The sequence below is a fragment of the Chenopodium album genome, chromosome 11, assembly GCF_948465745.1.
Source record: "Chenopodium album chromosome 11, dcCheAlbu1.1, whole genome shotgun sequence".
Classification (NCBI taxonomy): domain Eukaryota; kingdom Viridiplantae; phylum Streptophyta; class Magnoliopsida; order Caryophyllales; family Amaranthaceae; genus Chenopodium; species Chenopodium album.
The window spans coordinates 34,711,580-34,725,124 of record NC_137844.1 but is presented as its reverse complement, the minus strand read 5'-3'; the positions used below and the strand labels follow the sequence as shown (position 1 = coordinate 34,725,124).

The following is a 13,545-nucleotide window of genomic DNA, read 5'->3' as shown; positions in this document are numbered from 1 at the left end:
TGCTACTGCTATGTTTCTCGCTCATGCTGTTTCAATTTTGTTTTTCTAAATGTTTAGTTAGAGGCACATGACTGTATAGAGTTGGAAATAAATGTTTAGTTAGAGGCACATGATTGTATAACCACACATGACTGTATAGAGTTGGAAATAAATGTTTAGTTAGAGGCACATGACTGTATAACCAAAAATAATTTCAGTTCAGTAAAAATAATTTAAGTTCAACAAAAATAATTTCAGTTCAACAAAAATAATTAAAAATAAGGTGAAGTGAAAGGGGTTTAGTGTGGATTTTTTTGAACCTATGAAACAGCGACTGAAGAGATTAATTAAAAACATGAGTTGGCCTGAATCATTCTCTTCAATATTAGTTGAGCAACCAGTTTAAATGTTAAATTCTCTAGACGGTCAAGCCTCCATCTTAGACTGTCATTTTTAGGAGCTATTAAGGAATAGGGTTGGCTAGGATAAGATTTTTTTTTTTTTTTTTTTTTTTTTTTTTTTTTTTTTTTTGACAGTGAGTACATATAACGAAAGGTAGAAATTACAACCTATAAGAGCTAAACAACCCTACATTACAGCCAACTACATCAAACCACATACATAAACAACCAAAGGAAAAACTTATAAACTGTAACTGAGGCAAGACGCGTAATCCATCCCATAAACACGGCTAGGATAAGTTGCTTGATGTAAATGATCATCATGTAACTTTCGAGTGTTGGATTTTTTACATTTGCATTCATATACTACCTCCTTTTCATATTAGTTGTAACTTTAGAATTTTTTATATCTTACAAATAATACCCTAAAGTTGCAACTACTGTAAAAACGGAGGTAATACAAAGTTTATTACCAAACCCATAGGTAAAACCAAATTAAGGTAACATTTCCATTACCCGTGTTTATAGGTTTATAATCGAAACTTTGTTCTTCCTTTAAGAATGTCTTTCCAAATTGTGGAGTTATTAAGAATTAGGTGTATATACATGAAGCTAGAACCTTTAAGTATCTCTTAAAAATTTCACCCAAGTTTAAGTTAAAATTGTCAATTTGATTTCCAAAGGCAATTTTGCTTTTATTAGACTATACTTCCTCCGTTTTTATTTAGTTGTAACACACCCCTTTGGCACGTATGTTAAGGAAGATATTACACTAGGTAAAGGGATAAATTAAATTACAAAATTTTAACACGTACAAGAATAAAGGGATAAGTTGCTACGGTTTAAATTTCATAGCTTAATTCATTCATTTACCTAGTTTAATCACATCATCGATAAGCGTGATAAAAGGTGTGTTACTAATATATAAAAATAGAGGAAGTATGTTTTAAGATAGAAAATAGCAGAAGATTAGTTTGCATCGCATATTAGATAGAGAGGAGTAGGTTGTATGACTTGCATCACAAGTTCACTAACCCCTCAAATAACTTGAATAAAACTACCTTCTTAAAAGTTTGTTTCTTTCCTGCACTCTGTCTCTCTCCATAAAATAATCTGTTTCTTATTTAAGAAATACTCCATATGACAGTCCAATAATATATTTAAAGGCAGCAGGCAGGAGCCCAAAAATGGTATATTTGATAAATATTTCTAGATGGATAGAATACCTTAATATCACACCTTTAAACTCGAAACACGATAAAAGATTACAGTTCCTAAGAAACAAGGATAACAAAATTTGAAATGTTTCTACTCTAATTCCAAACCATATTTAGAACAAGGAGCTGTTTAAGAAACCATCAGCTTCCATAAAACTTGCGTTCTTTTAAACCGAGTACAATGGCTAAACAAACAAGACAGTCGATTCCCAACCCAGCTTCGTTGAGGTCTTTGCTTGATGAACATACATCCAGAAACTGTTGAAATGTTGATTACAAAGCAGCTTCAAGATTTAGATGATTCTAGTGTTGTCAATCTATGTTGATACATCAGTATTAGCAGTTGTCTTGGCGTTTAGTGGACACTGAGACACATACGGCTTGAGCTGCAAAAAAAGAGGTGTGAGCTCAGTCGAAAGGCAGAGTGGGCAGAGTACTAAGATAACATGAGATCTGAAAAGAAATGTTGCTGGAAACTTGTATTCTGATTCATGTTAGAATCGTTCACAGTAGTCAAAGATTGAGTCAATAATGCAAATAACTTCCAACAACCAGATATAAGCAGAAAAGTCACGACATAAAATTATGTTTTCAAAAGTAGATTTTTTGATTTTTCTCTACCACAGAGGTAAAATAAGAACGCAAGCCAACACGTGGTAGAGATCAAATCACAACAAATACTTAGGAAACAGCAATGCAGAACAAGGGGCTTAACGCACCTGTAAAGACAATAGCTAGAAAGGGAGAAAGAGTAAATTATCTTCAGAACATTTGAAACTTCAGAGACTTATGTTAGAAATTATAGGCTTGTGGGATTGAATTGTACAGAGTTTCTAAATATAAGGACAATAATTTTACAATGACAAGAATTTATTGATAGAAAGAAGAAAATTTTGCAACATCCATCCAAATTAAAATAAGATTAGCATAGTACCATAATGCATATAAATAACCGAGAAATACGGCACTTGACAATGTTAAAAAGAAATATTGCCAGACTGTAATATTGGAAGAGAAAATTAACGAGATCTACAGAAGGGTTTCACATATTTCATGGCATCATCATCAATCCTACTGCATCATCAGATTTATCACCATACAACTTACAGAATTTATCATTTTACACCAGAAGAAAGCTTAAGCTTATCATCTAATTCAGCTCCCATCTTAGCCTACAATCAACAAACTCATCCAAATATATCTATCAAATCCCTAATCCAGAATCAATTTTGAAAATTCTTATTTTTTACATCATTTGAGTCGATTTGACACACTTTTATCATACAAACACTTATCATCACAGGATGAATCTACTCATTAACCTGCAAGAACGACATGACTTCCCTTATCATCTAATGCCCTTGCCCCATTCCCCAAGAGCTGGGTTTGTTATCAGATAGGATCAAAATTTCTCAACAAAAGATAAGAAAATTGCTAGTGCAGATGAGATACAGACGTACAGTACCTTAAAATCAGTAAGGTCAGGTACAACATAGTTAGGCAGCTTTTCTAGCACCACAACATAGCCACCTGTAACAAAGTTCAAGTTACTACGACAAACCAAAGGAGCTGTACATAGACAAATACAGGTTGCTGAATGATCCAATTGGAAGGTTACATAAGGTAAACCAGAATATGATTTGTGTACAGCAGAGAATAAATCAAGTTACTCACATACAAATTATCAAAGACAAAAAACACATAGGACTAAAGATGGATCAGACCTTTGCGGGTGTGAAATCCAGTGGGCTTGCAATTCTTTCCCTTGTAATAATTCCTTGGGGCCCTCTTCGAAGAAAGGATATCAAGTGATGATGTACGCTTCCTGCGCATTGCCCTTCCAAGCCCAAGTATCAATCCTAGAGGCATCCTTTCGTTTTCTAACAAATTAGCACGAAACCAAACCAATCAGTGAATCCTTCTCATCATCTAATAACCTACTACAATATTACAATGCACTAAGAGCTTAGCTCATATACTGAATAACAATCATTTCATTAACTTCTTCGAAAACAAACCTACCGCAAACAAATTATTCAAACCAACCTAATATAAGTGATTACACCCAAGCCTGTCCCTGAACCAGGGCAGGAGGGGCAGTCTCCCAAGGGCATGGAGATAAGTCCCAATATCATAGTTCAATCTTATCACTTAAGGGTTCTGCAACACAATAACAACCAAATTTGATTCAATCATCAAGCTAGGCACAAAATTTTAGAGAAAAAGGTCGATTTTCATAGTTCCATCCGGCAAATTTGATTCAAACATCAAATTAAGCTCGAAAAACACATAATCTCTTCTCTAGCAACAAAATCAGTCGTTATGATCTTTTATAACCTTAGTAATTAACTAATTATAAACAATTATTCCATAACCGAGTTTAAGAGAACCCTAAATTGAGTGAACTGTGAATTAAATTCAGCAAGTTCAGAACTACCCAAATCATCTTTATTCATAAAACTACCCATACTACAATCTTTCAATCCACAATTTCACTAAATTATTCTCCCCACCTATTCCAACCTTACTACTCATATGCTCATCAAACCCACTTATGATTAACCATACAATTACCCTAAACTATTCTGTTCCAAAACCACTCTCTACACAAATCCCACTTCCACTTTCAGCTGTACTAGAATGTGCATTATCAGGGACTTGCATTTCTTATACCCAATTCTTGATTGAATCAAATTTAGAAGTTTTAAGCTTTCATAACCTTAGTAATCATAAACATGGTTTAATAATCTAGTTTAGAAGAACCATAAATTGAGTATATTGATAATTAAATCAACGATAAACCCTAGATTGTGAAATTGAAATTCCATACCTTAAAGGTGCTTAAATGGAATATATCAATAATTGCATCAACGGAGAATGTGGAGTGCGATTCAATGGGAAACTGAGAGTGAGAGAAAAGCGGACAGATTTTTTTTTTTCCCTTTCTGATTCAAATGAGGCAGAGCCAAGCAACACACCGAACAAACACCAGCAGCTAAAGCCAATAAAAACACCTATGGATAAGGGTCTGTTCTATTCAGCTTAAATTCATTTCAGTTCAGTTCAGTTCCATTTATTTCAATTCATTTCTTAATTTTCATTTCTCATAAAAACAATTCATTTCATTTCACTTCATTTCAGATCAATTCAGTTCAATTCAGCTTTTTCATTAAATCGGAACAGTCCCTTAGGCGTGGGAAAGCCACACCCCTAATTAATAATATCCTCCTCTAAAATACTACTAAAACCTACGCAAAATACCGGTTATCTTCATGATAAAGTTAACTCGTTCATCTCGGGGATACGATGGTCATATTGAAATGTTTTCATGGAAACAATTATAAAATCCAGCACCTTATGTGGCAATTTCAACACATTAAACTTGCCTAGTCATTCGATTGTAATTAACGGCGTTAAATGAAATATGATAAACGTCGTTTAATGCAAGTTATATTTGTCTCTTTACCGTTACATGGTAGTTGGGAAGGACATTGATTGAAGTAATTTTCTTATACTTCATGCTGTACCAAGGGATTTGTATTCTCAGTTTGACACCTCAAGCAAGGGTTTCGTATTCGTAGTTTCTTACCTCAAGATCAGGACGCGACTGGAAATCATATTCACAAATCCTTTGGTTGTCTCCCAATTCTAGTGTAAGTGAAGACAAATTTGATATGTACTTTCCAAATTAGTATTCTCACTAGTAGAAAAACGTACATTTGCGTCTCCTTATTTGCGTCACTCATACAAAAGAACGAAGCAAATGTTTTTTTTTAGCATCCTTAAAAGTGATTTGCGTCGCACATTAACCAAGAAGCGATGCAAAAGTCAGATACATTTTAGCTTTCTGTTATTTGCGTCGCTCTTAATTAGTGAAACAACGCATATAATAATGTTATTTGCGTCGCTCATTTAGAGATAAGTGACGCAAATGAGTAATAGAATTAAATGCGTCACTCCTTTCATTAATAAGCGACGCAAATAAGTAATGGCAGCATTAAACTTTGAGTTATTTGCGTCACATTTTATTAGTTGAGTGACGCAAATGACTCTGTTGCATTTACATTTTTCGGATTCCAGTTGCTAGCTGCCTTCCTTTTACTAAAACAAAAAACATAATTGCTACTCCTATCTTCCAAGAACAGCGACTTCCTACAGCTAAACACCCAGAATTTCGAGCAAAAAACCCCAGAAATTCGAGAAAAAAAACTCCAAAAATTCGACCCATACACCCCAAGAAATTCGAGCAAAAATCAACCTGAAATTCAAGGAATTTCGACCCAAAAACCCCCAAAAAATCGACCCAAAAACCCCAGAAATTCGATCCAAAAACCCCCATACATTCGACCAAAAAAACCCCCACAAATTCAACAACCAAACCGCAATGTTGACAACACCCATAATCTGAAAAAATTCAGGTTTAGAAACCCCCAATTTCGAGCAAAACAACAAAAAAAAACCCCAAGAAACCCCAAGAATTCGAGCAAAACAACAAAAAAAAAAACCCAGAAATTTGATTATGGGCAAATGCGAGCAAATTCGAGCAAAAAAATTGAGCAAATTCAAGCATTAATTCGAGTAATTTCGAGCATAAAAATCGAATTAAAACCCCAGGTATTCGTTGAGTGAATTACTGCCTTTATAATTGAATTTTTGAGTGAATTACTTGATTAATTTCGCCCCCCAAAAATCCGAGGATGGACGAGCAAATTACAGCCTTATAATTGAAGTTCGATTAGTGTAGCAGTTCGACCATTGTTCGCCCAAATCAACTGCATTTAGGCTCGACATTGTTGAATTTGTGAAGTCAATTTCATCTAAGGTAAGATTGCTTTTATTTATGTTCAATATTTTCATTTTCTCAAAAAAAAAAAAAAAAAAAAAAATGTTCACAGAAAATTGGGTTAATATATGTAATTTTATTTGTAGAATTAATTAGAAAATATTTTATAGTATGATTGAATATTGTTGGTTTAATATATGTAATTTTATTTGTAGATAGAATTAATTAGAAAATATTTTATAGTATGATTGAATATTGTTGGTTTAATATATGTAATTTTATTTGTAGATAGAATTAATTAGAAGATATTTTATAGTATGATTGATTATTGTTGGTTTAATATATGTAATTTTATTTGTAGATAGAATTAATTAGAAAATATTTTATAGTATGATTGAATATTGTTGGTTTAATATATGTAATTTTATTTGTAGATAGAATTAATTAGAAAATATTTTATAGTATGATTGATTATTGTTGGTTTAATATATGTAATTTTATTTGTAGATAGAATTAATTAGAAAATATTTTATAGTATGATTGAATATTGTTGGTTTAATATATGTAATTTTATTTGTAGATAGAATTAATTAGAAACTATTTTATAGTATGATTGAATATTGTTGGTTTAATATATGTAATTTTATATGGCAGATTCTTAATTATGCGGAAGTGAATTCCACAAGTTGCTCGAGGTTCTGGTTGTGGACAAACGATTAAGGCGGTAGTACACATACGAGATTGTCTTCACTTGTGGTATATATATTTGAACCATTCTTTGTATTAACTTATTTTTTGTGGTTGGTATAATGATTGTGAATTGTATGAGATTTTTAATTATGATATAATTGATTGGAATTGCAATAATACTTGCATCATTGGCTTAGATACCTGTTCAGGGCTTACTCATTAGGAGTAAGTCTTGAATAGTCCCCGGTTTGGGACTGTTCTTGAATGTTCTATCTCATTTAGGTGATAACTACTTGAACTGTTTTTGGGTCTAAGAAGATCATGGCTCACTATTTCCCGATCGTTCTCTGGGTACATATGTAGATAGCCGATTATCTACATTGTGTGCTTGGAGAACTATAGGGAAATGCTGCCGGATTTTCTTTAGAACCAAACTTTACAAGTAGTTATTAGTGAGATAGGACATTCAAGAATGGGTTAGGTTGGAGTGATAAGGACCTTGTTGGATCATGTCATTGCATTTACATGAGATAAAATTTGAATGAAAATGTTTGATGCCTTATATTCTTGTTTATGGTTAAGGAGCTATATATGTTAGAAAATATACACATTATCTTAAAATTAATTTTGTTATTCAGTGGTTGAAAATGGATCGAAGTTGGATGTATGGTAAACGAAATTCTACAAGTTTTTTACGAGGAATTGAAGAGTTTAGCAATGTTGCCTTAAAACACCAAATAGAGAATAAATCAAAGATTATTCTTTGTCCTTGTTGTGACTGTAATAATTCAAGGGGATATGGTGATATAGATGATGTTAAAGATCATCTAATTCGTCGTGGGTTTAAAGAAAACTACACAAGGTGGACATGGCATGGTTAGAGCATATATATTGAGGCAAGTTCTAGTTATTGCCCAAGGGAAAATGAGAATCATTGTGATGATGATAATGAACACCAAGGTGAGGATATCGATACAGCTGATATTGGTGTTGAAAGTGAGAGTGAAGTGGAGAAGGACAGGATAGATGAAATGATGCATGATGTTGAAGACCAATTCACAGAGTGTCCCCAGACATATGATAGTATTTTGAGAGCTGCAGAAACCCCGTTATATCCTGGTTGTACATAATTCACCAAACTTGGTGCTATTATGCTTGTAGAAATGGTATCATTTAGATAACAATGGTTCTCGATTGAAAGTGAAATTCATTCCAACTTTTGCAGTATACTTTCTTGTAGTGTTGAATCAAATAATGGGTCACGCGAGTTGAAATCGCTACAATGTGAAACCAAAGAAGTAAGCAGGAAAAACGGTTCGAATTGGGTCTTAAGTACTAAAATTTGATTGTCTGTTGATATGGCGAGTTTAATATAAAGAAATGTTTGCAGGTTCGGTACAACATATCTTATAAGAAGTTAATTGAATTGCATCCTAAACTATTTAAAATAAAAGTTATCCTTCTTTATGCCATTGAAGGTGGATACCGATCAATTGAAAGTCGCAGTGATGCCCTTAGCTTGTTTACAAGTCTTCCATGAATTGGGTAGGATAATAGGTTGAGTCTCGGGGGTATGGTGAATGTAGCCGGGCAAGTATTGAAGGAGCAATCTAATTAAATTTGTAGAGTAAGGGCAGCTTAAATTTTTAGCCTCTATTTGTCTACTTCACATATTCTGTAGTACACATACATTGGAATGAATATAAAAGATTTTGTTTTTATAAGGGCCTATTGACAAGCGCTGTTGTGTTGGATGCTTTTAAGATCTTGTTATTTGTAGTTCATATGTTTTATAGTCCATATGGTGTTTATAAGAACTTGTTACATGTAATGTGCTTAGTAGTTAAACATCATGTTATTTTACATGAATTGTCTTGGTTAATATATGATAGTGTAAAGGATCTATGTTAAAAACATGGTATTAAATGAATGATTAAGGTGTGATGTTCATGTATGTTCAGTAATGTTTTATAAGTTGAGATTTAATGCTTTTGATATAACCTTGAGAACATTAATCTGACTAGCTAATTTGGAAAATGTATCCAGCCACCGAATATGTGATGCCGTATCCACTCCTTTGGGCGTATATGTAAGAAGTTTGATGAGAAAAGGACTAGGTGGCCTGGGTTACAGAGATGTGTTTACCAAGACAGTTAGCTTGGGTAATGCCAAGGATAGACCCCTTGAATAGAAGCATGATTACCCCTGATGGGCGTGTGTTTTTATTTTCAAATCACCAAGTTCGATGATATTAGGAATATAATCCCTAACGGTAGCAAGCCTGTTCCAACTTTAAAAATGATGAGTTCGGACTAGCGTGGTAAAGTATAGCATGTGCTAATGAAATATGGGAGTTGATGGAAAGCCAAATCGAGCAGAGGTTGTGGAAATGTTTACACGCCCATAGGTATCATGGATAGGTTAGAGGACGGCGTTGGGGACGAAGAAGATCGAAAAGAAGAATTCAAGACTTTATTTCTTATTGTTGTGCTACATATGGTGCTTTGTATAACCCAATCACCTCGACTTGGTTCAGATTTGTTACCTGCCTTAAGCTATGTAATGGATGTGTAGACTATGATTGGTGTGATTTGGTCTTGAAGAAATTGATGGACAGTGTCTCGAGTTTTGCACATCGATTTTATGCAAATGGATTCGCTGGAGGATGTGGTGGTTGTGCAATATTTATTGTGGTGAGGAACTATAGTTCCTTGAATGTGTATAGTATGATTTTGTCCTAATTTTAAAAAACCCTGTATTTGTGTGTTTGCATATTTTCTACCTTGTTCGGTTAGACAGACATCCTGTACACTGGGATGTGTACCCTCAGATCAAGGTATGGACCATGAAGGAATTAGGCAAAGCGGCGAAGGAAGATCGCATCCGATCAGGTGACTTTGGGAAGTTAGGGGTAAGTGATTGTAAAGTAATGGTTTTATGTATGCATAGAATTATACGGGTTAACATGTCAAGTATTTTGCTAGACAAATATTGTATAAGGTAATTGTGATGTCTATGGTATTTTTTCGATGTAGATGTTTGATGTCGCCTATCGCGAAAGTCACAGGAGGGTAGCAAGGGACAGGGAACCGCCCCGTGGAATAGTTGTTCATGAATGTGTAGGCCTCTTAAACTGATTGTGCTCTATGCATTTTCAATAAATAAGTGATATATTAACTGAAATGGGGAAACGTTTGAGCTAAGAGATGTTTTTTTGGTGTGTGTAGGATGTGTCCTCTTTAATTGTATCCACAAGTGATCATTATTATATATCAACGTTTGGTGCAAGAGTGAAGCAGCGATGTTCGTGTCAAGTTGAAGTACAACGATGGTGAAGAGGATTAAGAAGTGATGGATGTAATTTAATGCATGGTAGATGAACAAAACTCACTGTTTCATAAGTTGTTGTACCTGTGTTCTTAGGAGAAACATTTTTGAAGTCTTGTGGCAAAATTTGTACTTCATAATTGTGTAGCGTAGTTAAGCCTAATGATGTGTGCTTAGTGGAGTTGTTATTGTTGGGTTTTGATGAGTCCAACTCACCGCGGAAGAAAACCCGAGTCAAGACCACACTCACAATTAATATAATCACAAGACATAATTAACTTAAACAACAAGAATTAAGGAAAGATTAATACCTTTGACGCGTGCTTCGCTCACAACAAGAGCTCTTACTTCGGAAAGCTTTTAGTCTCGCTCGCACGAAGACCTCCAATGGAAGTCCACCCGCAACTCGACCCCCGACAATGGTCCAATGCTTAGAGGTTAGCTAAGCCCGACCTAAACCCGAGTAATTATATGTGTTTAAAGGTTTTCTCAATGGAGATGCCTTTCTTAACACCTTACTCAAGTGATTTTCCCCATACCCCAACTTGGGTATTTATAGGGAAAAGCATGAGTGAGATTTGCTCTTCCATCAATGTGGGAGAATTGATTATTCCTTTTACTTTTAAATCAAAAATAAAATTAATTATCAAGCAACTAATAAATCAACAACTGACATATTTAGGAGAAGAGTTATGTGAGGACCACAAGGAGGGGAGGGGACCAAACTTGATCCCCAAGGAGCTCTATTTGGTCGGCCACCTATCCCCAGACATGACCAATCCTCGGCTGCCACGTGGCACCCTAAGTGGAGCACTAAGGCAGCCGGTTTTAGGCTGCTGCCACGGCCCAGCAGCTACGGCCAAGGCGCGGCTTACGGCTGCAACCTCAGCCCAGCTAGCTGCTGGCCTTGGTTGCGGTTGCTGCCCTTGGCCGGCTGTCGTGGCTAGCACCATGCTAGCTGTGTTGTGCTAGCATGCACCAGCCAGCCTAGGCTTGGCTTAGTGCATTTGCTAGCCACCCCGGCTTTTACCAAATCCCCCTAGGCATTGGTTTGCTCGGGGCATTCCGATCCTAGGGGTATTTCAGTAAATTGTTGATTTATTTGTAATTTTACCGTCTCGTCCTTTATTATTTTGACTCGACTTCCGACGCTCGGATTCGACGCTCCAAGCTCGAATTTCTGACGTCTAAATATTAATTACTCGAGTGACTCATTAATTCTTTCCGAATTAATTCGTCTCGTCGGCTCGTTAGTTTCTTGGGTGTGACCCGAAGGGTTCAGTCAAGATTAAGCTATAATATTAATTATAGATTAATATTACTGATCGGAAGCAGCCTCCACCTACGCATTTCGATCACTTGAACTTACTGAATAATTAGCTTTCTAATAATTCCGAACCCTTTATCGGAATAATACACTTGTTTGAAGGACACCATTTCTATCAATCTCCCACTTGTCCTTCCAGACAAGTGAGCATTTAGTGTATAGCCTTTTTCCTATGGTCGCTTAATGTCCCTTCATGAACTATAAGGTAAGATTTATTTGTCATCCTTATTATATGCAGAAGTGTTTCTCGATCTCGAGTCCGACTATCAATAAACAGATGATTTCTAAAATCCTTCCGAGCACGGCCATGCATTTTTACAGTCTCGTTCTTCGAGAGGACTTGTAAACAACAAAGACATCTTCCCTATTTTAGTAGGGGGACATTCCTAGTCTTGTAATACAGCTTCTCTTACTGAGAGGACCTAGCTGCCCGAGTGTTGCCGTTATAATCCCCTTTTACGGCAGACGTTTGACAACATCAAAGCAGACTAGTACTCAAACAAGAGAACTCACAATACTCATGGTCGAGGAAATAGGTTTCGATAGCCATAATGAGAAGTATACTTATGACGATTTTTAATTCTCTTAAAGTATTCTCATAGGTCGATCCAGTATGGTTCCAAACCAATACCTGTGCAAATGATTTATGATAATCATGTCCTTGTAGCACAAGAAACGGTGCTATAAATCAAATTACACACTAATCTCATGTTGTCATTAATCGTCCATCGTTTAAATGTCCTCGATTAGGGATAATTTTCGATTATAATATTCATGTTTACTTAATAGGTTTTTCCTTATCAAGACTGGTCTTGATACCCTATTTTGAATATTCTCATAATCGAATGGACTCATTATTTAATCCCGAACCACAATTAAATAGAAAATGGAGTGATAAAATTGCATGAAATTTAAATTACTCCAAAACTTGAATGGTTTTTCTTAGTGTCTTACATTAAAATGTTCAAAATTAACTAAAACACTAAATAGGGAAATCAATGACAGTCTCAACGTGCCTTATTCCCATTACCTCAACGTGCTTGTTGTGCTTCACTTGAGGCAAAGGTTTACTAAGTGGATTGGCTACATTGTCATCCATTCCAACTTTACAAATTCTGATTACACCTTCTGATTTCCATTCTCGAATCATATGAAATCGCCGCTTGACATGTTTGACCTTCTGATGTTCCCTTGGATCTCTGGCTTGAGCAATAGCTCTATTGTTGTCATAATAAAGGGCTATTGGACCCTTGATAGAGGGTATAACATCAAGTTCATCAACGAACTTACGAATCCAAACAGCCTCCTTAGCCGCTTCAGCAGCTGCCAAGTATTCGGCTTCATTTGTAGAATATGTAGTTGTGCTCTGCTTCGCACTCTTCCAACTAAATGCTCCTCCATTTAGATAGAACACATATCCAGATTGCGATTTGAAATCGTCTCTGTTTGTCTGGAAGCTTGCGTCGGTATAACCTTCAACAACTAATTCTTTTGAGCCACCATACACCAGGAATTTATCCTTGTTCCTTTTCAGGTACTTTAGGATATTCTTGGTCGCAGTCCAATGGGCCTCTCCTGGATCTGATTGGTATCGGCTCGTAGCACTCAAGGTATACGATACATCTGGCCTAGTACATATCATGGAATACATGATCGATCCAATTAGTGAAGCATATGGAATCTGATTCATCCTTTCCCGCTCATCAAGTGTCTATGGACACTGCTTCTTGCTTAGGTTTATGCCATGTGACATGGGTAAGTGACCTCTCTTGGCCTCCTGTATGCCGAATCGTGCCAGTACCTTATCAATATAAGTACTTT

At 35.5% G+C, this 13,545-nt stretch overlaps 1 protein-coding gene across 2 annotated transcripts; it reads right to left on the bottom strand.

The window, feature by feature from the left end:
• Window positions 1-1,603: 1,603 nt before the first annotated feature.
• LOC145568807 (uncharacterized) lies at window positions 1,604-4,578 on the bottom strand. 2 transcript variants are annotated; one of them, XM_081628207.1, is made up of 5 exons: window positions 4,428-4,572; window positions 3,644-3,757; window positions 3,322-3,477; window positions 3,063-3,127; window positions 1,604-1,983 (listed from the first exon to the last, which is right to left on the bottom strand). In XM_081628207.1, exons 3-5 carry the CDS (start codon window positions 3,464-3,466, stop codon window positions 1,915-1,917), a joined length of 279 nt encoding a protein of 92 aa, XP_081484333.1. In that variant the 5' UTR covers window positions 3,467-3,477; window positions 3,644-3,757; window positions 4,428-4,572; the 3' UTR covers window positions 1,604-1,914. The 2 variants fall into 2 exon arrangements, with proteins under 2 accessions (XP_081484333.1, XP_081484332.1); XM_081628206.1 differs by lacking the exon at window positions 3,644-3,757 and having other exon boundaries at window positions 4,428-4,578.
• Window positions 4,579-13,545: the final 8,967 nt, after the last annotated feature.